The following is a 24,957-nucleotide window of genomic DNA, read 5'->3' as shown; positions in this document are numbered from 1 at the left end:
GGGAACTGTTCCTCCTCACCTCCTCCCTCATCTCCTCTTTGAGTTCCTTAACCACAGCAGAGACATGATCTGGCATCGGGCCATTGATCATACTTTCATAATTTCTAAGCTTGTTGGCAACAGAACCCACTGTCTCTCGGTTGGTATCGGCATTAATCATTGCAATGAAGGTGATGTATTGATATGGCCCTAGATTTGCCAGACTCCACAACATTTGCCCTGTGCATCTGACCTTGTTGGGGTCATTATCATGCTGTCCATCCCTCCCAAAGAGTACCTCCCATACTGCCATTTCTCTCAGCTGTTGGATCCCTTCCTCAAGGGTCTTCCAGCACATTCTATGTTGGTGGTCCCCCATTCTCTCCCTGTCAACAAACTTCTCTCTGACACTTATAAAAAACCACTCCCAGAGGAAAAGAGACCCTGGCTGCCTTACAAAAAATCTGATTCATACCTGAGTCCTGGGTTAAGGCTCCCAGATTCCTTGCCTCACTACCATCCAGCCGGACACCTGTACCCATAAGGTCCCAGAACCAAAGTAAAGCCTCATGTCCCCATCATACAGTGTCTTTGTGCAGATTATGGAGACTTTTGTACATCAGGGACTCGGTGATGATTGCAACCTCTGGCTCCCCTGTGGGTTGTGAGGGCCCTCCCCTATCTGGGTGCTCTGATTTCATCTTAGATTTCCTTATTTCTATAGGGGCAACTGCTGCTGGCTATGCCTGCCTTTGCAGTTCACCTGGAACCTGGACAGTTGTAACATCTGTAGGTTCCACTGCTGCACTCTTAGACTCTCCCTCTTTGAGGCAGAGGGCTTCTCACCAGCTGGGCAAATGTACTCCTTCAGCATCTGGCCCATCTCATGTATCTCCTTCACTAGACCCCCCGACCCAATCTGGGTAGTTCATATCTGGGGTGGGCTGTGGGGCAGAGTCAGGCTCTGGGGCAGCAGCATCCCTAGTCTCTGTTGCCATGTCAGGTTCTGGAGTAGGTGTCAGGGTGGTTATCCAGGTTAATCTTCCCTTATCTCTAAATGCTAAATAGGCCTATCAGCAACACCAGCCACTGTATGATATCATTAGTACTTAGAGTGGATCTGAACCCTTCAAAAAATGGTGGGACAGACCCAAAGAGATGGTTAAAGGGTTGGGAGAAAATTTTCCCCGGTGTCATTTCCTTATGGTAGGTGCCATTATTAAAGTAACCCCAAAAACATAGTTAGTGTGTGACAGCTCTGAATCCATGCACCTGCTTTCCAGAAGAAATTAAAAATCCATTAATTCCTCGCCTTATTCACCCATAAAACAAACTGGATAACAGCCACAGTAGCCTTGGTTATAGGATCCATGTTTAGATAAGGATCTGCAAATGGGAGAAATACAGCCACGATCACGTGTCACCCAAACTAGGGTAAGCTGGACCACATGGTGTCACTTAATGAGGTTTCTATAGCAGCACACAAAAATTAGATTTCTCAAGAAGTGTTATTCCATTTTTGTGTCTACGCCCTTAAGCCTCATGTTGGGCACCAAAATCTGTATTGGTTTCGACAGACAGGTGTCTGCTAAGGAAGGCAGGAGCCTCCCCTGAAATGGAAAATGTTCTGGATCAATGTTAGATTTTGGGGGTCTTCCAGATGGTGGAACAGGAATTTTCAGGAGATACAAGTATATTTACTTGTGACATTTCTTAGAAAAGATGCAATTTCAGATTTTTTAAATGCCAGGGTTTTTTACCCAATTAATGTCTAGGTAGCTAAAGTTCTCTGTGATTTCATGAGATCAGTTCATTTTGAGAAGCCTCTTCAAATCCTCAGCTTGCTTGTTAGAATGTAGTTCTGTTCATTGTTGACATAGAAACATTTACGTTTTAAGGTTTCTGGTAAAGATTTTTGTTTCATGGCCTTTCACTCTAAATAAATGGCACGTTTCGTGGTCAGTCATCGTGGGATTCACATTCTCTGAACCTGAGAGAAGCAGATCAAAACAATTCTTATCTCATTTGCTGTGCCTGTGTTTTTCACAAGTGGAATGCATTGTGGAATATTGTTTACCTGAAGGGAATTGGTAATTGGATTCTGGTGTGAGTGTTTTGATTCACTGGCCAATTGAATACATGTGTGTGTCGGGACTGTCAGTGGACAGTCACGAGTCAGTGCAGTTGAGTGCTTGGCAGATTCAGTTTAGATGTAATGTAACATAGTGTAATAAAGTATAATAGAGTAATTAATTAGCCTTCTGATACGATGGAGTCCTCCTCATCATTCCTTCCTTCATCAAGGGCATCCTGAATCCAATAAGTCATTCTATAAGACACAAATTTTCAGGGATTTCTTCTTCCAACAATGTGGGTCCTCTTTCTACCAGAAAAAGTTACCAACTATTCTTAGTTCTGTGGTTACTCTGGTTTCTGCCTCAAAAATGGTTAAGAGTCTAAGCCTAGGAATACCTTTTTTAACAAAATCCACTGCCTTTATTGTGTATATCTGTGTGCTCTGCTCCTAGCACTGAGGCAGGAAGCAGATGGCTCAAAGTTATTTAATCAGTTCTTAGTCACAGTCAGGAGGCTTTGTTTAAAGACTCAGGAGGAGTGGAATGGCTGTCACGTGTCAGTATCAAGTTGATGCAGTAGTTTGGGGAATGCTATCTCAGACACCAGCATGGATTGAGAGCGCTGGCCTATATCAGCCTTCCCTGCAGCAGTAGTAGTAACAGGAGAAGGAAAAAAATAAAGTCATGTTTTCCCATATCTTAAGCACCTGCAGTCGCCCACCTGACGTTACTTTTTCCCCCATTGTTGGGTGCCTATCAAAGCACAGTTACTAAAAATCACAGGCTCTGCTCTGAGCTGACCTGGAAAGCAAATGCCAGCCATCAGCTGCATAACTTCAAGGAGAGGTGACAAGAAAATGCAGACACTCCTGCTTTGAGCTTGTGCTGGCTGGGTGGTGTGTGCTTTCCTCCCACTGACATCACATGCAATGCAGTGAAGAAGACTAATTTACTCCAGATTGGAACTGATTAGACAACTGTGGGACAAATGGATTTGGTCCTTCAATCTGATGTAGCTCTTAATTTGCCTATGGTGCTAAATGGGAGAAAATTTCATTTTACTTCACTTGGACAGAAAGAAGAGTGGTTTGAGCTACTTAGTCTTTCAGATACTTTATTTTCTTGGACATCTGAAAGAGTCAAAGCGAATAAACATTTTTTATATATTGTAAAGAAACAACTTACCATCTAAACTAACTAGTAGTTAGTTAATGTGAATGTGAAAGAAATTCTTGGTCAAGGGCTGTTGCATATGAGACTGCAAGTTTTGGGAAGTGTTTGATAAAATTCTTATTTACATCAGACACTGAGCGTAGTAACATAGAGATTAATTTGTACAGAATTTTAATATGAGGAAATATAGTATTTGTAATACTAAAGAGAATGCCTAGCTTTGATTTTATTTTCTTTTTCCTGTATTAAATACATTCCTTAACAAATTAAAGAAATGCTTTCAATCAGTAGTCATGTATCTGTGGTGAATGAATTTCAACCCTTAGAGTAGAGGCAACTAATGTGAATTCAATTTGCTAAGTATATTTAGGTGTCTCATTTAATTCAGACTGCCTGATAAAAATCTTTGATAGATTGTGCCAAGTGAGATTTTTTAAAATATTCATTTTATTTTACAAATGACACAAACTTTAATTTTTAATAATAATTTTAATATTTCTTCATGGTAGAGTCCTGCATTACTGCATTTAGACTGTATAAATATTTCCAGTGTCATTGATTTTTTATTTTTCTAGCTTGTCCTTAGATATGCAGACAGAATGTGCATTCCTTCAAGAAATCAGTTTGAATGTTGGACAGGCTGCCTAGATGGTGGTGCTGAATTGGATTGGGGTAGAGAAAATATTTCTTGTTTGTTGTTTTCTGTAAAGAGTTTTTTCCACAAAGTTAGGAGATGTGTTGAAATTATCTCTAAAGTACTGCTGGCAATCTTTAAGATCACATGAAGCATGTGGGTGAAGATGTAAAAGTGTGGAAAAGAGGCTGTGTAATGTGTCTCTTTAAAGAGTGGGAGAACAGAAAAATCAAGAGGGAATTTCACACCAATCTTTATAACTTTCCAAGGGGAAAAAATGCACAAGAAATAGCCAAAGTAAGCTATTTGTAAATAGTGAAAAGAATATTAAAACCAGCATGGAGATTTAAGCTTTTGTTTTAGTTCCCTGCTGTGAGAGGATAAATAGATAAATTGTACTTTGACACTGTTTTATGTGACAAGCTTATCAATAAGTAAAGAAAATGTGGGGAGAAAAGAATACAGGAAAGTGTTTCCACAGAACGACTGGTCAAGACTCATTGCCAAAGAGGAAGGATATTTTAATATCATTCTGCCAATATTGTTACGGATTGTCACATAATTTTTGTTCATGATCTAAATTATGGATTAGAGTAGGTGCTTATGAAATAGAAAAGTGTTACACAATAGAAAGATGGATGTATTTAAGAGGGATGCATTTGTAAGTGGTCCTGAAAGCTGTAGAATATGTATGGAGAAAAATAAAAACAAGAATATGAGTCAGCAGTGCCCTGGCAGCCAGGAGGGACATCCTTGTCCTGAGGTACATCAGGCACAGCATCGCCAGCCAGGTGAGGGAGGGGATTGTCGTGCTCTGCTCTGCACTGGGGCAGCCTCACCTCGAGTGATGGGGGTAGTTTTGGGCACCACAATATAAAAAATAATAATCTTTAAGAGAATGTCCACGGAGCGGGGGGTAACAAAGATGGTGAAGGGTCTTGAGGGAAAACTATATGAGGAACAGCTGAAGTTACTTGGTCTGTTCAGCCTGGAGGAGACTGAGGGGAGACCTCATTGCAGTTACAACTTCCTTGTGAGGGGAACAGGAGGGGCAGCTGTCTGATTTCTGTTCTCTGGTGACCAGTGACACTCCAGAGGGAATGGTCTGAAGTTGTATCAGGGGAAGACTAGGTTCGATATTAGGAAAAGGTTCTTCACCCATAGGGTGATTGGTCACTGGAACAGGCTCCCCAGGGAAGTGGTCACAGCCCCAAGGCTGCCAGGGCTCAAGAAGCATTTGGACAATGCTCTCAGGCACAGGGTGTGACTCTTGGGGGTGATGCTGTGCAGGGCCAGGAGTTGAACTGTAAAGTTGATCCTTGTGGATCCCTTTCAACTCAGAATATTCTGTGATTCTGTGAAGATCTGAATGGAGATAATTAAACAGACATGTGGATTGCCTAAGTTGCTTTTTTGTGAAAAAATGGCTGGGGGGATGATTGTTGCTCAAAAGCTGACTTGTGAGTCTGAGTCACAAAATACTCTGTGAGTTTTGTTTGTATTTAGTGTTTTGTTGGTTGGTTGTCTTTGTTCTGGGGTTTTTAAGTGTCACACTAGGATGTAAGACAGGAAATTGAAAATACCTTCCTGATCACCAGTGGGAAGGCTTCAGCTAGTGTACTGTACCTAAACTAGGCGTTGCATGTCAAAGAAGATAGGGAACATTCAAAAGATACCAGAAACAGTGACCAGAAGGTAATCCAAGGTCAGATAGTACAGCACAAGTCTCTCTGTCACTGGATACTACCAAAACCAAGGTAGATAAATGTCTGACAGAAATGGCACAGAAACATCCCGTTGACCTCTAGTAGGGAGTGTAGCATGTAGCTGTTGGTCTGCTGTTTGTATTAGAAATTTACAGACTATTTTTCTTCAGGTTGTAATCCAGAACAATTGAACTGTGGTGATGGGAAGTGTACACCTCAGTATAAGTCTTGTAAAGATGATGACAGCTGCGGACAGGACAGTGATGAAAACAATTGCTGTAACTATGTAATTTTAGGTATTTTCCAAAAGATGGTAGAACACAGAAGCAGGAATATGCCTATTTTAATGGTTATATGAGTTGTTTCTAGATTTTTTTTTTCATGGCACGGAGTAAAAGTTTCATAATCATGAACATAAATCATGCAGAGTAAAACTAGGTTTTGGGAGAGTTTAGACAATTAATGAAGAAAAATCCAAGATGACAGGGATTTTAGTAAGAAAACTAAACCACATTTTGCTGGTGATCCTGTTGGAAGAGCACTTTCCCCCCAAATGCTACCTGATCAGTACCACATAATTTAGGGATCAGGGACATAGTAGGCTGGGGACTTTTGTCATATTTTATGGTCTTTTTACTGTAGATCTTCAATGGTTGTGGACATCGCTGATACTACCAATGGCTCCCTAGTGACTTGCTTCATTTTGCTTATGTACTTTTTGTCTTGCTTTCAATTTTGGGGTAACCAGGAGTAAATATTTTTTCCAAAAAACCTACCTCCCACTGTTTAGAGGTCCTTGTAAACAACTGGTAATAAAAATAATAGTAATGGAAGCCAATTGCTGAGATCTATCAGGATTCTCACATAGTAAACTGTGATAGTCCTTAGTCAGAAATTTATTGGAGGGAGGTATAAAGCTCTTCTGCAGTTTTCTCATTTTCACTTGAAAATTAAAATATGCTGTGAATTTTTATTATTTGTAATGCCACTGGTTCTGGTGAAGGCAAAAGAACAGATCTGAGAAGCCTCACCTACTCAGGTTACAGTTATGTAAAATGGGAGTGTGGACAGTTGAAGGGTCTTCTTTTTTGTCAGGGACAGTGGAGACTGAAATTAGTGTGATCATTAATTAGGGTGGGTCTGCTGTCCCCTCTCCATAGTGGGACCAGTTTACACTAGTATAGACTACTACTTTAAGCAGACTAGAATGTGTAGCTTTGAACAACTTGCTGAATGTGCAAGGTGTTGTTAATAATTTGAAAGCATGACTCCAAACGTGACACTATCTTCTCTCTCTTATTTCAGCCCACCAAAGTTGCTCCCCTTATGCATACAAATGCCTCAATGGAAAACGCTTGCTGAAACCAAATCCTGAGTGTGATGGGAAAAGAGACTGTGCGGATGGATCACACTGTGGTGTGGTAATATTTATTTTAAAATTTGTTAGTTACTTGGGAAACTAAATCAGCAATTTGTGTTATTCTTAAGCATTATTGGATTAATAATTTGTTAATCAAATATGAATTTTAAAAAATTAATTTCCTGGTAACACTGTATGCAAATGTCTGTCTTGAATTTTGCACTGTTTCTTTTAAATCAGCTCATCCATTCTGTCTATGATTACTTATTTCAAGCAATGCACTTCCCGGATAAGCTGGTAGGTCTTGCTGCTTTTTTGTGCTGAGTGAAATACAGTCAAGCTGTGTTTGTAAGGAGGGAATAGAGACAAGAATTATTCAAGCGACCTTTTAAATTGTGCTTAACCTCTTTTTGAGTTATTCCACTCTAGAAAGCGACACAGGAAGATAGACAATGCTTTATATCTGACCTGCCCATTGAGTGAAAATGGGCAAGTACTCACCATTTTACCAATTGCACAGTAAGGTCTAAGGGTAAAAGTTTGTGTCAAGCATGACAAAGTGAATTAACTGGTGGGCTTTTTACTAATTTATTAAATTATTTCTGTTAGCTTGAGGAAGACACCAGCTTAGAAAAAACAGAATTGTCGGAGGTGAGGATGCAAGATCTGAGAAGTGGCCTTGGCAAGCAAGTTAACAGATGGGGGCACGTGGCCACGTGTGTGGTTCATCTGTGATCTCCAGCAGGTGGCTCATATTTGTTACCCATTGCTTCCTGGATTCTGATTCTGCAAGGCATGAGGAAATGATACTGTTCTAGAGTATTTGCAGTTTAATAACCTTACAAAGGTGCTTTCAATAATTTGTAAAAGCTATTCCTTGTCTAGATAAGTTGATCCAGGTAATAACTTGGTGACATTACCTCACTACACAAACACTTGGTGTTGTCTGCTGCCTTCAAAAGTCTTCAGTTTTTGAAGTTATTCTTTTGCTTCCATTGCCAGTAAAACCTGGATGACATAACACTGTTCTGTTAGATGTAGGGTAAACACCATTGTTTTTTTCCCCTTCTTTTCAAAAGGCGGGAGTTTTCTGAGTAGAACCATGGCCTTTTATCCCAATACATGTCCTATATATTGATCAATGAGTGAAAACCTCATTGGTGTTCAGTTTAGGTAGTGGAAAATGCATACCTCCTACATGTGTTAAAAAGGAGATAGAGTTTAAGAATACACTTTTATGAGTTCCAAAGCATGATGCATAGCAAGGAGTTGCTCTTTTAGATCCAGGAGATTAAGTTCATAATAGCAAGTAAAAACATTGCTTAATGTTTTAGCAGAGACCTAAAGTGCATATTTAGCAGACAGAGACCTTCTGAAGTCATATTCTGCTCCATGCACCATGGTTTTGATGAATGTCCTCAAATACTGAAAAGTAGTTAAAATGCAGTGAACTAACATTGCGTTGCTTTCCAATGGGATGTTCTAAAAATACTTTTTTTTACCGATACTCTGTTCCAATGGGATGGAGAGTGTATATGGGCTCACATACTATAAATGAAAAGAGCAATCATGTAGCTATGAGATCAATCATAAGGATTATTGTCCATCCACAGTATGACCAAACTATCTCAGACTATGACATTGCTCTGTTGGAAATGGAGACACCTGTACTCTTTCAGTGAGCTGGTAAAGCCCATTTGTTCACCTAGCACCTCTAGAGCATTTCTTTATGGAACTGTCTGCTACGTAACTGGCTGGGGAGCCATAAAAGAAAATAGTATGTTCATTTCCTGGGTATGCTTTTTGCAAGTTTGGCTTAGTTTTAAACTCTAACAATGGAATATTTATACTTGTAAGCAAAAAAAAAAACCCAAAAAAACCCCATGACATTTACTTAGTGTGTTTATAAAAAGCCAGAAAAGATCTCCTTAGCTACAGTCTGTAAATTCTGAATGGTTGCTTGGATAGCAAGTGGTAAGTGACAAAATGCACACTCAGGTGTCACAGATCATTGAAAAGCAAATTATTATAGATTTATAAAAATGTGCCCATTTTCATGTTCATGACTCATTTAATCTGATGAATAGAACCTTGCAAGTAAAGAAATCAGTAACTTGCAACTATTGCAGAGAAAGAATTTGTTTCTGATTGACAACATAGAGCCATAAGCAGCAATAATTGCAATTGCAAAAAAATGTGGAGGATCTTTCATTTTCTCTCTTAATCAAAGGCCTCATGAAGTTCTGCCTCTGTGTAGCTTGGAGCAGCCAGCTGCAGTGAAGAGGCAGAAAAAAGCACACTGATTTAGAGAGGGGTGGCAAGGGAGCCTGTGGGATCCTTGCCCTGTCTCAGCATTAAACAGCTTGAAACCTAGGCTTGGGCAGCATCTCAGCATGTCAGAGGTATCAGGATATTTAGCTCACAAGGGCACCTTATGTCAATACCATAGTTCAGAATTAAAGTCTTAGCATCATTTGTGAGTTACAGACTGTTCTTTGGTGTTTCTTTAAAATTATTTACTTTTCCACACTCAGCTTTATTCCTCAGTTTCTTCCCTAGAACTGAGAGAATGGAAAACAATACAGAAATTGCATTTTGTAGGACTGGGATGTTGTTTGGAGCATGGCCGTGGTTTAAATAATAACAAAAAGCTTCAGGCATAATTTAAAATGGCATTCAAATTTAGTCACCCTGTGTGCAGTCTTATCTTACAATTTGCATGGGCTTTTACTACTTTCTGACAGAATAAGGTCATAAGGATAAAGGGAAATGGAAAGGTGGTGCATGGTGCATTGGAACATCTATGGCTATTGGGTAGTGTGAACAACCCAGCTTTCAAAAATTAGGGCAGGCACCATTTGAAGGCAAGGGAATTACTCTGCTGTCATTAGCTGGGTAGATTTTGAGTTAGAAGCAATTCTCTTTTGTTTTCATAATTGGTATCTCTCTAAGAAATTTGTGCCACCTTAACCTCTGCAATACCCTTTGTATTTTTTTCTAGGTCATCTTGCCAAAACACTGCAGGAAGCTTGAGTGAGAATGATTAACCAAAGTGTTTGCAACAAGCTCTATGATGATCCTACTACTTCACGTATGCTGTGTGCTGGGAACCTTAATGGTGGTGTTGATGCATGCCAGGTAATCTGGAACTGGTAGGAAAACTACAGAGGAATGATTGCTTTCATTGGAAAACTCTTCAGTTTCAGGTTGTTTGTGTGGTGAGGGTTTTTTTTTGTTTGTTTGTTTTTTGTTTGTTTGTGGGGTTTTTTTGTTGTTTTTGTTGTTGTTTGGTTGTTTTTGGTTTTTGGTTTTTCTTTTTTATTGAGTGCGAATTTATGGTTAATTTAACATGGCAACTAAAAGCTCCCCAAAATAAGGAAGAAAATTCATCATGGATAATCTCTGACTCTCTTGGGAAATATCATTTTGCAAATGCAAGGGGTAAAATGTATCAAGAAGAGTTCTTTTTCTTCTTCAACAGTTATATTTCATACCAGAGAACAAAAATATAACGATAAAAGGAATCATCTGCGCTAAAAGGTCCACCTGTGAATTGCGCTATTTGTATTAATTTCTTTTTATCTTTTTTAATATCTGGGTGTGGAATTGCTAAAATACTGTGAAAGTGTGATGAGTAATTTATTATTACAGTTGCAAAGAAATACAAAAGGAAAAGCTAAGCTAAGTTTTGGAACTGCAGCTGCAATGGTGCTTTTTAATTTCAAACATTCATTCATGTGTATAATTACAAGTTGTGACTACATCACAGTAGTGTAAGTCATAAAACCCAGTTTGTTTACACACACGATCAGAAACTGCTTTTTGGTTATACTTCTCTGTCCTGACTCTGCCTTCTTTCTCCTAGTACACTAGTTGTGTACTTCATTGGTGTTCAAACTTCTGATGATGAGTATCAATCTTACAAACATGGTTTTTATACCCGTTACCATGCAAAGGGGATAGAAATTTGTTACTGAATATTAGACTGAGGAAATTTGGTACAAATTTTGTGTAATATATAAATTTTATTATTTTAATGCAATAGGATAACTTTTACAAGATTGTAGCTCATGATGGGTCAAACTTATTTAACACAATAGACTATTTGTAGAATTTTCTTATAGTGTCAAAGACCTAATTAAATTAATTATTATTTTTATTAACATTATGTAGAGTTTATCTGCAAACTTTGACCTTGGAATTGTTTTGCTAAATTATGTCAGAGGGGTGGTGTTCCTCCTACAAATGTGTTGCTTAAGAAATGCCCTTGAATTTTCAGATGGGCATTTTTAACCTATTCAGCTGTACATCATACTGGACATTTTCCAGCATGATATGCTGTGTCTGAGTTTTAGCATGTTGGTCTGAGTTCTAGCATGTTGGCCCTCTGGGTCTTTAAGTTCTTAGTCTGGGTAGCATCTTTACTTTTTTTGGGGAGTTGTTTTTTTTTTTTCCCCTTTCTTTCTGTCACTAGTATATATTATGTAATATAGAGTATGTGTTTCCTGTACAGTGCTAGAGAGGAATGACACTGGGAACTCAGGAAAGACCCATAACACCCTAAACCTGCTTTACTATGCTTTCAGACTTGTGAGGGCCCTGTTCTGTTTGACTCCTTCCTGGCCATGTAAGCTGTGCATATGTTGCACAAGTTATGTGAAGCTTCCATCTTTAGAGGACCTGATACACAAGAAATAAAAAAATCACCCTTTCATTCTGTTTTCTTATCACTCTAGAATGTTCTTTGATCTTGGTTCTTCTGCTTAGGATCCTTCCTTTCCCTAGTGGTATACAATCCCTTTGGTCTCTCAGAACTGGCTAAGTAATTGGCTGAGCTGCCTTTCTCAAGTCACTTTGACATCACTCTTGGATCATCAACATTTCTAGTATGACAGCAGCCTGAGAGAAAGGAAGAACTCTGGCTTCTTTTCTTATCTCTAGATAATTTTGTACCATCATAATAGATAATTTTGTTTGGTTGGGTGATGAAAGCTTTGTGTTATTACTCTTTTCTCAGCACATGGTTTTCTCCTGACCTCTTACATGTTTTTGGCCCCAGCTGGGGGCTCAAACAAGCCCTAGGGTGAATTTGGAGGCTGCTGACTGCCTTGTGTGCATTAGGAACAGCTGCAGAGAGGAGCTGTACTGTTGTTGCCCAGAGCTCTGTCAACAGACTAGGTCAGAGAAGGTTAAAGTAATAGAAGGCCAAAATAAACATTGATGAGCCCAAATGCACTTTGATCCTGTGAACTGAATTGAATGGAACTTTTTATTTTTCTACACTGCTGTGCAAACCTGCATGTTCCATTTGAGAAGCCTGTTCTTATTTGCACATTCCTTAGTCTTTGTTCCTTCTTCTGCCTCTACAAAGTAGTCTACTGTAGAGTCAGTCTTGATTATAAAACTGCTGATAATACTTAATTGTGCCTGGTTTGTTTGTTGGGTTTGGGTTTGTTTTGGTTAGTTGGCTTTTTTTATTTGGAGTGTGTGGTATCTTTCTGTTCCTATTTAACACACAGTATAAGAGATCTGCCTTCAACCTGTGAACATTTTATAGTAGATTTCAAATTGCAGTAGAATTCCCTATTTCAAGCTGTAGTAGAATTCCCTATTTCCATCCCTGTCTTCTTCTCTCCCTATTTGAGCTGTGGTGAGTTATTCTATGAATTATCAAGGAGTAATTTTATAAACTGCTTCTCGCCATTGGTTTTATATTGGTAAGTGTGCTGCATCCATAATTTAAAATAATTGAATAAATATAGCATCTGGCTGGGTACATTATATCTAGAAGTAAGTTTTAATTAATATTTGAGAAAAAGAGGGGCAGGTATTTACTGTTCTTAAATAACCTAATTTTTGTTACAGTGCTCTCTGTGTGTGCACTAACGGCTGGACTTCCTTCATTTTGGGGAGACTCTGGAGGTCCCTTGGCCTGCACAGGGAAGGGCAATAGATGGTACCTTGCTGGCATCATGAGCTGGGGTGAAGGGTGTGCTCGGCGCAATCGTCCTGGTGGGGACACCAAGGTAACAGCACTTTATGACTGGATCCAGCGGAATACAAACTGGTGAGCCAAGGACAAAATGCAGATCACCTCTGTGTGAAGATGCTTCCTGCTGCAGTCAATTTGATGATACAACATGAAAATGCCATTGACTGTTCTTTGGTGAAAGAATACATTTTTTAATGAAGAAACTATCATTTGTGATTCATCTAGCAATAACTGTTCAGCCTCAGAGGAACTCCAGGCTACTTATGGATTTATCTTCCTTATGCAGAAAGAGCACTGCCTTAGAAACAAAATAAAATGGGTTATAAACTGTAACAAAAATCCAGCCATACCTCATTTGTAACCCTTCTCTCCTTCCTTGTCCCTTGTTATCTATATTTATTTCCACATATGCATATCTGGATAAAAATGGCCACATGCCATATATATTCAACTCTTTAGGTATGTTACAGGATTCTAAACATAAGCAATTATTTCATAGTTCTCAAAAATATAAATAGTGTATTGTGTATAAATCTGAGATTAATTCTTTCCAGTTATGTGCGACGGCCTGTCTTTTACTTTCTGGTCTGTAACTTTTGGGGTCTCTACTGTGTTTTCTTAAAAATACCAGATATATAGCTCAAAAATGCTAGGATGCAAGAAATTTTCATTAAGTAACTGGAAGAGTATTGTTTAGGTTCTTTGGGATGATGTCTAAATAAAAGGAAGGAATGAATGAGTTGTAATTTATTGAACAAAAAGAAACTATAATGCTGTCTTAAATTCTCTTCAGAATTTGAACTAACTGTAGGGTTTAGTATTTGCAATATGTTACATGTGTACTCCTCCAGCTCTGGCATCCATTGTGAATTTTTAGCATGTTCCTGGTAGGTTAGGATTGTTTTTCGTCCTGTCCACGGTCCACAGTAAGTAGAGTTTCAGGCTCAGGAAATTTTTTTTTGTGTATCTTTCTGGGCTGTGCCCACAAGGCCACACTAAATTGAAATGGACATAGAAGGAAGATGGATTTATGTGGTTGGATGCATCCTTGGGCTCAAAGAAAGCAACATAAGAAATGACAGCAACATTCCTTTAACCCTGGTAGTAAATCTAAGCTTTTTAATTTTAATCTCCTGATGAGTTTATCACTCCAAATCTAGCCAATTTAAGGTTTCCAAAGCTGTTTATGGGACTTCAGAATACCAGTACTTAGCTCAATAAAAGAATTGTCTAGATGGCCTTAAGACCATTTAGATGGTCTTTAAGCTGTGCTCAATATTTGGAAGTGTTTAGCTTTCACCTTTAAGATATATATATTTAAAAGATGAACCTGGCAGTTTGAACACCTTTTATTGCTGTCCACACAGCACATTTACTCTGCAGTACATAAGTATGTGATCTTTGTTTAATGTCAGACATACCTTGGCAGCATGTGGGGGAAATGTTGAAAAGAGCTAGCACTGTAATCTGCATGCAGTGAGACTGCTTTTTCTAACACTGTTATTGCTTTTCCTTCCTTTCTCCTGTTGGGCGTCTTGCCCCAGCTAGTGTCAAACTTACAGCATAACCTATATTCAAAGCCTGTATATTAGGAGGTTTGTTTCTTTAGTAGCTACTCAATTATTCACATCTTCCTTTTCAATAAACATGTGCTAAAACTGCAAGGGGCTATGTTTTGTTTGTTTGGATGTGCCTCTGAAACTCTAAACTCCATGTGTAATCAGAACTGCATTGGTGCCTTGGACTTTCCTGTTTTTGCAAAGCTGAAGGGTCAGAATTTCACATGGAAGAAATGCACAAAGTGTGGAAGTTAGATCCCCCAGATGAAAGAAAGACTTCAAGCAGTTTCTTCATAATTACGTAAAATAAAATAAGGACTTTGGCCTTTGCATGATGAGATCTGTATAATCATTAACTCTTTGTCTTAGAGGAACAGTTTTGATTTCAGACAATCCAGTAGGAAGGTCTACTGTGAGTAGAAATTAAATAATTGAGCCTGATATCCAGCAGGAGTAGTGAGAACCAGACAAAGGCTTTTCTAGTGTCAGATGTCCCAAGTAAGATTTTGTGGATCCAGACACATGTTATGATCTTGATGACTGCTCAATTTCACCTTCAGTCCTCCAGAGCTTTAAAGATTCTCAGAACCAAAATATGTGGGGTATAAAATTTGTATTTCTTTTTACTTGTGGAATAAACCTAAGACGTGCTCACTTTCATGGAGTGCCTTTGCCTGGATGGGTGTGACATGATGTCAGGAATGCAAACCCTGGGTGTGCTTCAGGCAGCAGAACCAAGGTGAGTTGCACAAAGAGAAAATTGGAGTGGTGGGAAGAGGGAAGAGCACCCTGAGCTTTTGGCAGGAAAAAGGATTGGTGCTGTGAGTGGCAAGGGGGTTGGGGAGAGAGGCTGTGTTTGGTTCTCAATGCATGATACTCTCCCTGTTCTGGGACAAAAGAGTAAGGAAGGGTGTGGTTACCAGGGGTCTGCCCAGACCCTTTGAGTCAGAGGGGAGAGAGATGCTCTGTGGGAAGGAAGGAGAAACATGGGGATGGACTGTGAACAGGAGAAAGAAGATGAGGTAGGATCAAGGATATTTAGGAGGCTGGGGTCGTAATCACCCCCTGGCTACAGTAAGCTGGTGTGAGTGACTCCTGGTGCACATGAGAGTGCATGTCGGAAGCTAGTGCAGACCAAATCACCATGGTTGTTTCATAAAAGCATGTCCTGTAGAGCACAGAATGAAATTGAAGCCCATCTTTCTCTTCTCTTTATCTATGTCCTCTGGGGTTTTTTACCTGAAAGCAGCTTCTCAGGTTTAGGTTGGCTAGTATGTTGAAGGACATAAATGGTTCTTTAACACTAGCTATGATTTTAGGCAGTATAATAACTAGAGGGAGAGCAACTTACAGCACAAGGGTCATTAGTGTTCATTTCTTTATTGACTATAGAGGGAGACTAGAATCACAAGTGTTGACAGAGTCCCAGCCTAAGCAAAAAAACATGCTCTATGAACTTTTACTCTGTGCTGTTCAGCATCACATCTGTTTAGCTGCATGGATAACAGTAATAACATTTTATTGTTTTGGCTGACAGCAGCAGAGAAAACACTGGTTCCTTTCAAAATCATCCCAGCGTTGCTGAAGGTTTAGTCACTTGCTTGTCAAGGGCTGGTATGGGCAGGTAGGCAAACTGGAAATCCTGGTATTGCACAGCTGAGAGTCAGAGTTCTCATGGCTGTGCAAATCGATACTTCCTCTGCCTTCCCTTTCTCTGCAGCTAGGGCAGCCAACTTCATTTGTTCTTCCAAGGAATTCCCCTAATTTAACAGCATTTTGAGACCTCTCCTGTGAACACTATCCCCACTCTTCCTGTTTCCAGCCTCGTGTCAGAGCTACTACTGACCATAATTGCAGCTGAAACAAGAAGGAAATGAGCTGGCTCCATGCTCACTTCAGAGACAGAGGTTCTCACAGAGGACCCTCTTCCGAGACAGAAGCAATGAAAAGGCAGAGTTCTGCTCAGGAGCAAGAGATTATTGAATTACGGGAACATAATGTGGAGGAAAGTGAGACTGATCATGACAAGCCTCTAAATGCTCAAACGAGAAAGGTAGGAATTTCATTTGGTCATTTGATCCTTCCTGCGGGGGAAATACTACACAGCAAGAAAAATGACACTTGAAGGAACATTTTGTAGAGGTTATTTAATTTCTTGTTTGAGGTAGAGGGAAAGAGGCTAAAAAATGTTAAATGTAATTCTTTTTCCTTGTCAATGAAGTGTTCTGAGAGTGGGATTTTAAGCATTAATTTAGGAAGCGAAACTGTGGTTCTCTGAGTTTTGCTTTCTCTTCTAATGTGCTATCAGTGGGATTGGGCTCAAAACCAGAAAAAAGTTGAAATAAGTTTTAAAACCAGGCTTTCTTTCAGTAGAAGTTAACCAGGAAACAGTGCTGCCAAACAAAAATAAGATGTCCTCGAACAGAGTATGCTGGATTCTCTTTATCTCTGAGTAATTTTCAGTTGCTAACCATTATGAATTTGAATTAACAGAATGCTCAAACCCTCAGTTAAGATCAGCACGTGAATCCTAAGGGACGTAGCTCCTAGTCTCTATTTTAAAGCTACAGAACAGACTAATTCTGGCAGAGGAATAACATATTCACACGTGACTGCTGTACAGTGAATTACATTACATACTGCAGGAGTATTTGTGGTGGTGCGAAGATGTTTCCTGCTTTTCTGTGGGCACGGCTGACTGCCGGGAGCTGTCTGCCTGAGGTACCGCCTGTCCCTTACCGCCCTCGTGACTTCGCTGCTGCCTTGGGGGAGCCCCGCTGCTCACCTCTGGGGCTCATTTATTCCGCTGACTAGGCAAAAACCCCCCTTTGTTCTCTTGTGTCAGGGGTCAAGTTACTTCTCCCGTTCTCTGGAAAGCTGAATCAGCTCACTGCAGGGCCAGACACATTCCAGGAGGTGCAAAGCGGAGCAGCAGAGGGGGGAAGAGAGTCAGGGATCAGCGAGGTCTGCTCGACTATCTCGAGAAACCTTACCCTTGGGCTTATCCTTCTCCTTTCCAAAGCTGAGTTTTCATTTGAGCTCTCTTTATGCTGATTATAGCAAGTGGCTTCCCGTCCTATACAGATTACTGGAAGTTACAATGCTCTGCTTTCTGCTGAGCTGGCAGGTTAATCAGAGCTGTCCTGCCCAACAGGGAGAGAATTTCTCGGCTGTTGTTGCTTCCCCCTGGCCTATTGGCAAAGTTCAGAAGGCGTTGGACTAGTTGTGGAACTGAATGTTTTCTTGGGATCAAGCCAGTTTGCTATGTATGGTTAAGAGTTGTGTTTTGTGATAGCCTAAACATGCGGTGATGTGGTATTAACATGCCCTCTGAACAGAGAGAGACATAATTCTCTCTCTCAGGTTTTCTCTTGGAGAAGCACAGAGGGAAAACAATTTTTAGATCTGCTTGCTGCTCCTGGTGTTTTGCACATGTGGAATGTGTTGGGAAGGTTGTTTACTTGAAGGAATTTGGTAACTGGATTCTGGTGGAGATTGTTTATGTTAATTAGCTTATCCGGTCCAAGCTGTGTGGACTGTCAGTCTGCAGACAGTCACGAGTTGTTAGTTAGTGGTAAGTATTCTTTAGTATTCTTTGTAGTATAGTTATTATAATATAATATAATATAATATAATATAATATAATATAATATAATATAATATAATATAATATAATATAATATAATATAATATAATATATAATTTTAAGAAAGTAAGTATTCAGCATTCCAAAGTTTTGGAGTCAGACGCAAATAATTTCCCTTTGTCGGGGCTCCTGATTTTACTATATGATGTCTCAATCAAAACTTGGGCTTGACAGCTGCCTGTCTCAACTGATGGGGCTATGGCTGATTTCATAGTTGCACTCTAGGCAGTAGCTATTGGCTTTTAAAATTTTTTTTAAATACAAAACTATATGCTAGTGTTAAGTATTAAACTGAAATTCATACTTCTATAAAATATATATATATTTCTATAAAATATTTTAAAAATCGAATAACAAAGTAAATGAGATGACAGCTGAAAGTGTGCTGTCAACAAAACCATACTCAGTGTTTGCCTTTCATGCTCCAGCAGAGCAAAGTTCTGTGTGCAGAGGTGTCTACAGAGAGCATTTTCCTTTTTCTGCCTCTATTCCTGAAGGAATCTCTCTTGTAAGCGCTTTCTCTGTGTGTCTGTTTTCTCTCCCTGCTCCCCTGCCACCACATAGAAGCTTTTAGACAGCTGCTCCATTCAGTTAAATTCAGTGAAAGCCTCTCTGTTATTCTGTGTTCTTAGAAAGTTCATAAAGTAAAGGAAGAAAACCTGGATTATTGCCTCCAGCAGCAGCTCGTTTCTGTCAATCTGCATGTGTGTCCCAGACAACTTACAGCAAGTGCTTTTCCTTACTTGGTACTGATAACAGAAAGGACATAGAGTTTATTACTACCATTATGGTGGATGGAGAGGGAGGGAGACGAGTAATTAAAAAGACAGCATGGTCTGCTTATGAATTCTGATTCTTCTGGCTGTGGAACAAAACAGATGAAGTTATCTGTTTTGCCATCACCTAAGCTTACTCCTTCCCCCCCCCCCCTCCTTTTTTTTTAATACTTATCCTGTTGGATTGACTGATTAAAAGACTAATTTCTGTCATGGCTTTCAGTCTTATAAAAAATTAAATAACAGGCAAGGTATTGTCCTTTCTCTCCCATATGAATGTACATACCTGCACAATTGCTTTGAGTGAAGTTTTCTTTTGACTTCATAGAGCAGGTGAGATTTGCATTAAACTCTCTGTTAAATACACTCAATAGCCTTCAAGTTTCCAATCTTCTGAAAAAAAATAAGTCAACTATAAAATTCTTAATTATTTTACAGAGGGTTTAAGGCAATAGTATCTATTGAATAGCACTGCCTTTGCATTGGATGCCGGCATCCAGAAGCTATGCAGGTTGGCATCATCAATGCTGCAGAGGTGAATGATTTTGGAAATACCTCCAGAGACACTTTTTTGGTTGGGCGAGATGAAAAACATTAAAAGGAAAGCTTGCGGAATATGTAAATTTAATTCACATAGTTAAAAAAAACCAAACATGGAGCCAAGAAATCACCTTTGCAAGACTTTAGCTTTATGGGCCATTCGGGAGTTGGAACTTCTGTGCAAAGGGGAATGATCTCTCTCAAGTGAATGTCCTTTCCCTTCTCTAGGTCTGCATTTTGTCCTGCAGCAGTAGTCAAGGCTGGGAACCCCTGATGTAGGGCATTGCTTACCAGTGAGGTTCTCCCATCTATGTGGGGGTTTTGTTTCTAAGTGTGACAGCCGAGACATTTTTCAATATATTTTCCGGCCTTATTTGATTAATCAGTATGCCCTTCTCTTTTATACCTAGGAGAGAGATGCCTGGAAATCATGCAGGAATGTAGTTTTCTGGAAGTGTAAACTATGGATGATTGTATCTGCAATATTTCTAGTGATCTTCCTGGTCATTCTCATCAGCCTAATTCTTTATTCTAGTAAGTATCTCGCTCTTGGCTACAGTAATACAAACATGCAATATGTACACTCTAGTAGAACACAAATGCAACAATAACATCCTTTAATGTCCTTCAGTAAACTGCTGAAGGAACTGGGATACTGACTGCAGAGGGTGGTATTGTAGTTCGGTAGTTCTTGTGGATGCTTTTATCTTAGCAGGCAGCAAGCAACTTGTATCCTGATCAGGTGACAATTCAAGTTTGTAGCTGAGAAAATATCACAAGCAGAGATTTGGATATGAGGACAGAAATTATGTTTGTATGTTTGTTTGTTGGAACAAGTGCCATGGATGACTTTAGGTCCCATGGGGTCACTGCCTGTCAGACTCCCAGGGCAGATGACTTTTGCCAGTGGAGGTTGGTGGTTGACTGCCAGGTGCTGTCACTTTTTTTAGGGAACGTGCACTTTCTTTCTGTCTTTCCCAGTCAGTCTTTACCTAAGAAATCTATAAGAAAGCCAAGAGGGTTGTTTTTCAATACTTCAGCTATCTGAAACTTTTTTCTCCCCTTTCTATCTCCTTTTAATTATTAGATGTTTACACAGATGAGGATGACTACTGGGATCCTGATGAATTACTAAGCAATGGAAATTTTCACAATTTTTCAGGAACATTGGAGTTAATGTGTGGTCTCCCACACTTCTCCTCCGAGGACATTACTAAGAGGGTAAGTGTTTATGTGATTCTTGGCAAAGATGATTCTGCTTCAGTGTTTTGCCTTTTAAGTTTCTGTTTCTCTGCGTAGCAACTCCGTCATTTGCAAGTCCACAAATAAATTGTGTTGTACTTTTTAAAGTTACAATCTAGAAAAAAATAATTGTCTGCTTTTAAGCACAATAAAGTATTGACTTTTTTCCCATAAATTTGACCATTTATAAAGACATTGTCTTCACCTTTTTCATAAAATCATTGAATAATTTAGGAGAGGCCTGGGAAAGTCATCTAAGCATAATATGGGCTAAACATCCTGTGTGCTGCATTCTCTTATGAGTACATGATTACAGTCTGGGTTTATAGCTCTGATTTCTGCTGAGCCAGCACAGCTCTGAGTAACAGCTGAAATATGCTCGGCATACATGGCAGTTATCATTTGGACATGGTGGGAAGGCAGTCTCAAGACAGAGACCCTCCACCCACAAAGTAAGAGTTAGAAGAGCCTTTTGGTACTAATTAGATCCGAAACCTAACAGCATTAGTTGCACATAGCAACATGAGCACATGCTTTTAGTTCACCTTGAGTGCCCTCATTGTGTTAAGGTTACATAGCAATCACTCAAATGTACAATTAACTTGTAGTTAAATTTAAATTACTCTCTACCTTTTCCAGGGCAGATATTTGCTGCTATTTGACCTTCAGCACCTGTTTTTATGCTCCTTAAAGTACTCTGTAAGAATGATTTGCTGTGCTTTTTTTTTCCTTTGTGAGGGCAAAAAAGAGATTGAATAGAAGAAACCTTTTTTTCTCTCTCAGCTAACAGAAGTCTACAGCTCATCTCCAGCTTTAGGACGTTACTTTAGGTCAGCTCAGGTGATTTCTTTCAGGTAAGCAATTTCTGTCCCCAAAGTTATCTGAAAATCACAGGCTTTTGATGAGACATACATGTGCTTATGTAAATATGTACAATATTTAAATCCCTGAAAAATAGGGTTGTTTGGGGAAAATTATGTGTATAGGCAGTGAAAACTGGTCAAAGGATCATCTGGTGTAAGTGGTAAATGCTGCTAAAATTACATAACGACAGGAACATATTGTTGCTGTGAAGTATCATCTCTGTTATCTTTGGTTACAATTGCAGCCCTTAATAAACATATTCAAGGATATTTGTTAAAAGAAAAATTAATTGCTGGAAACGCTTAAGATTGATGTAGTTTAAATAATCCTAAATGTTACAGTGTGAAGCAATGTCCTGTCTTAGCTTTCCCACTTCCTCCCAGGTTTAGTAATCCTTCCCCCTTCCCCTCTCCCTGCTTCCTGCTGAGAGCTGTCCATCAATCTCAGAAGGTCAGCAAGGCGTCTGATAGGTGAAGTTCAAAAGATGCCTCTCAGCCCTGGGGACAATTGGGTCATCCAAGTGTCATTTGTCTGCTGAGCCTCCCCCCTCCTACCTGGTTGGTAGCTCACCTACCCCTTCCCCTCCCCCTTTCCCTGAGCTTAAAAAGACACAGGACCGTGCGGTTGGGATTCAGTTGGAGCTGTCGCAACATTCAGAGGCCTGAGTGCCCAGGAATAAACTCTGGACTATGACCCCCTAGCCGGATCCGTCTCCTTTTTCCTCTTTGCCTCGCCTAAAGCTTCTTCATCAGAGGTCGAGCCTGAGATCTGATGCCTGGACTTGTTCCAAGAGCCTAGCTGCAGCATACAGCTAACCAAAGGTGTCTCTGGGGTGAAACACCACGGCTGCCGCCTTTGGTCAGGCAGCGAGGGCCAGAAAAGCCCAGGCACGTTCCACCCGGTAATATTGGGATTATATTCCAATACCTAAATATATAAAACAGGGTTCATAGGAGGAGAGAATAATTTTGTTCCCAAAAGATATAAAGGCAAGAGGAATATACATGTCTCCTGTCATGGAGAGATAGCAGGAAGGCAAGGGAAGACAGAGAGCTTTCCCAAGGACTTCTGAAAAAGAACTCTTACAAAAGAAATTAGAAAGATGGGACAAAATCAAGGGAAGTAGTTTTGCAAAGTCCCAGGTCCTTTGAGATAGCAATGACAAAGGAATAGCCACGTTGCAATGTAGCAAGTGGCAGTCACAAAGACACTTTGCTCCCTTGAGGAATATGCTCCCTTGCCCTGCCAGTCTTGGGTATGCCAGCTTTGTTCAACAGTGAACTGTAGCTCCTTAGCCTTACGGGTACTAACTATGATTTAGACCATCAAGTAAAAAGCTGTAGTTCTACACGTATATTGATTAGATAATAACTCTCTCTGCCTCTTTGATGCCCCTCTCTTGCTCTCTCCCTCTCTTTCCTTTTATTTTCCCCCATTCAAGTACTTTTTGAAAATGTTTTGAATTCTGTGAGTATAGAAGGTAGCTGTTGAATTGTAGTCAGTTTTGGTAGACCACAAAAAATGAAATCTCCACAAATGATCTCCAGTTCACTGGTTTGTGTAATCCACTCCAGAGCTGAATCAGGAGCACAGCTGTGTAGTCCCAGATACTGCTAGCAGGAAAATAAACCTTCCTACAGGTTTCTAGTGAAACTATGCACAGGATATTGCAACACTTCTTATCAGTAGCTTCTTGTGAAGCACCAGTACTGAAAACTTCATCCCATCAGAACACATGTCCATTTGCCCCTCATGGTTTTGAAAACATGTCTCTGGCTGGCTTCAAGTATGTACCCAGTTTCAAGAGCTGTTCTGAGAAGGGAGGCAGAAACTGGCAGTTTTCTTTCTTGGGGAAATGTTTTGGTTTTTTTTAAATCCATCCCAACATTGATATGAAAAGTCAGTCTTTCAAAAAAAAAAAGACCCTGTTGACACTTGAAGACATTCATCCTTGACTTTGTTTTTCAGTAATGAAAGCTCCACTGTAATTTATCAGCTAGTGTTTTCTGTACCACCATCAACAGAGGGATTTATGGAAAACAGTATGAACCCAGATTTTATAAGGAACATTTTACGTCAAAATATTTATGATGAAGATACTCTTAATCCTGGGACATCTGAATGTGACAGGTTAAAGCTCAACCCGACTTCTCTCACATGTAAGTGCTGTACCTTAGAGAAACTTTCTTTACAGAGAGCAGAAGTATTTATCGGAAAGGAGGGAAATATTTCTAGAAAGATATTAGTATATATGATTTGCATAACAGTATTAAGGATATTTTAAAATAGCTTTCAGAAAGTCTTGATATGCTTAACTTAAAACCTGAGACTCACTGGTCCTCTGATGAGAAAGGGAATAGTGATGAGACTGGTTAGCTGTGGACTCCAACCAAACTTTTCTGATCTAATATTGCATTTTATCTGTACAAAAAATTCTCCTTGTATGTATGTGTACCATAATGGGGAGACAAATAATTTAAAATATTTGTCTTTATTGTACATTTGGTTTTGAATGCTAACAAAACAAATTTTAATCCAAGGGATGAAAAAGAGTCCTGATTTTTGTCTTTCTGTAGTTTTCTGGAAAATTTCTTATGTACAGAAATACCTTTAAAGGAAACAAATGTTCATTCTTCCAGGCTTTCTAGGCGATGACTACCAGCGACTAGGTAGTGATTCCAATGCATTTGTATTTGTCCTGATAGAAATGCCCTTATAAAAGCCCCATGAGCTTTGAAGCTATACTAAATGCATGGAACTGCCTCCCTGCAGTGCCAATTTACTGAGCCACACCTGTGTGCTTTTAGAATAATCCTAGGCTAACAATTCAGCATTGCACTGTAGGTAAGTAAGGTTTGCAATTAACTCGTATTGGTTTTTCTTGGGATTCTTACCAAGGGACAAGAGATCAACAAGTCATGAGTTCCAATTTTTAGAAGAATTTTATTCCTTATATATTGACAGGATTCTTAGGAAACGAGTATAAAAGGGGACAGGAAAGAATATGTTGAAATAACTGTTTAAAGTTTTGTTTTAATATTAATATAGTACTGTTTTAACTTTCAGAGAAATTATGGAAAGTTTCTTCATCTTCATCACTACCTAGAAGAGATGCAATTCCCTATCTACAAGTAATCCCAGGGCAGGGAACTATTCATTAGGTAGAAACACTTCTAAAATTGTTGTCCTGTAAATACTGCCTGTGGTACAGTACTGTAAATGGAAAATGTGGTATATATATGACAGTGTTGTATTTCTACAGCACCACTATCTCCTTCTTCTATGTCTCAGTGATCCATTTCACCCGTGAGAAAATAATGTATTTGATGCATGCTCTGTTGACTTTGAAAGCTCTGCTTTGTCTTGCCTTATGATTAAATCTGAATGTTCTGCATGAGCTTTGAAAGCAGT

General features: G+C 39.5%; 1 protein-coding gene and 1 pseudogene across 1 annotated transcript; both read left to right on the top strand.

Moving 5' to 3' along the window:
• The window catches only part of LOC115906220, a 28,728-nt pseudogene extending 15,573 nt beyond the window's left edge, over nt 1–13,155 (top strand).
• Nucleotides 13,156–16,329: 3,174 nt separating this feature from the next.
• On the top strand, nt 16,330–24,642 carry C1H3orf52 (chromosome 1 C3orf52 homolog). The gene is made up of 6 exons (XM_030957101.1): nt 16,330–16,531; nt 19,851–19,974; nt 20,528–20,661; nt 21,466–21,536; nt 23,515–23,705; nt 24,613–24,642. Coding segments are annotated over exons 1-6 (702 nt in total). The 5' UTR covers nt 16,330–16,351; the 3' UTR covers nt 24,615–24,642.
• The last annotated feature ends 315 nt before the right edge of the window (nt 24,643–24,957 follow it).

This window comes from Camarhynchus parvulus, chromosome 1 (assembly GCF_901933205.1).
Source record: "Camarhynchus parvulus chromosome 1, STF_HiC, whole genome shotgun sequence".
In the NCBI taxonomy this organism is placed as follows: Eukaryota; Metazoa; Chordata; class Aves; order Passeriformes; family Thraupidae; genus Camarhynchus; species Camarhynchus parvulus.
Note: the sequence above shows the minus strand (reverse complement) of the source record. Positions and strands in the feature narration are given on the sequence as shown.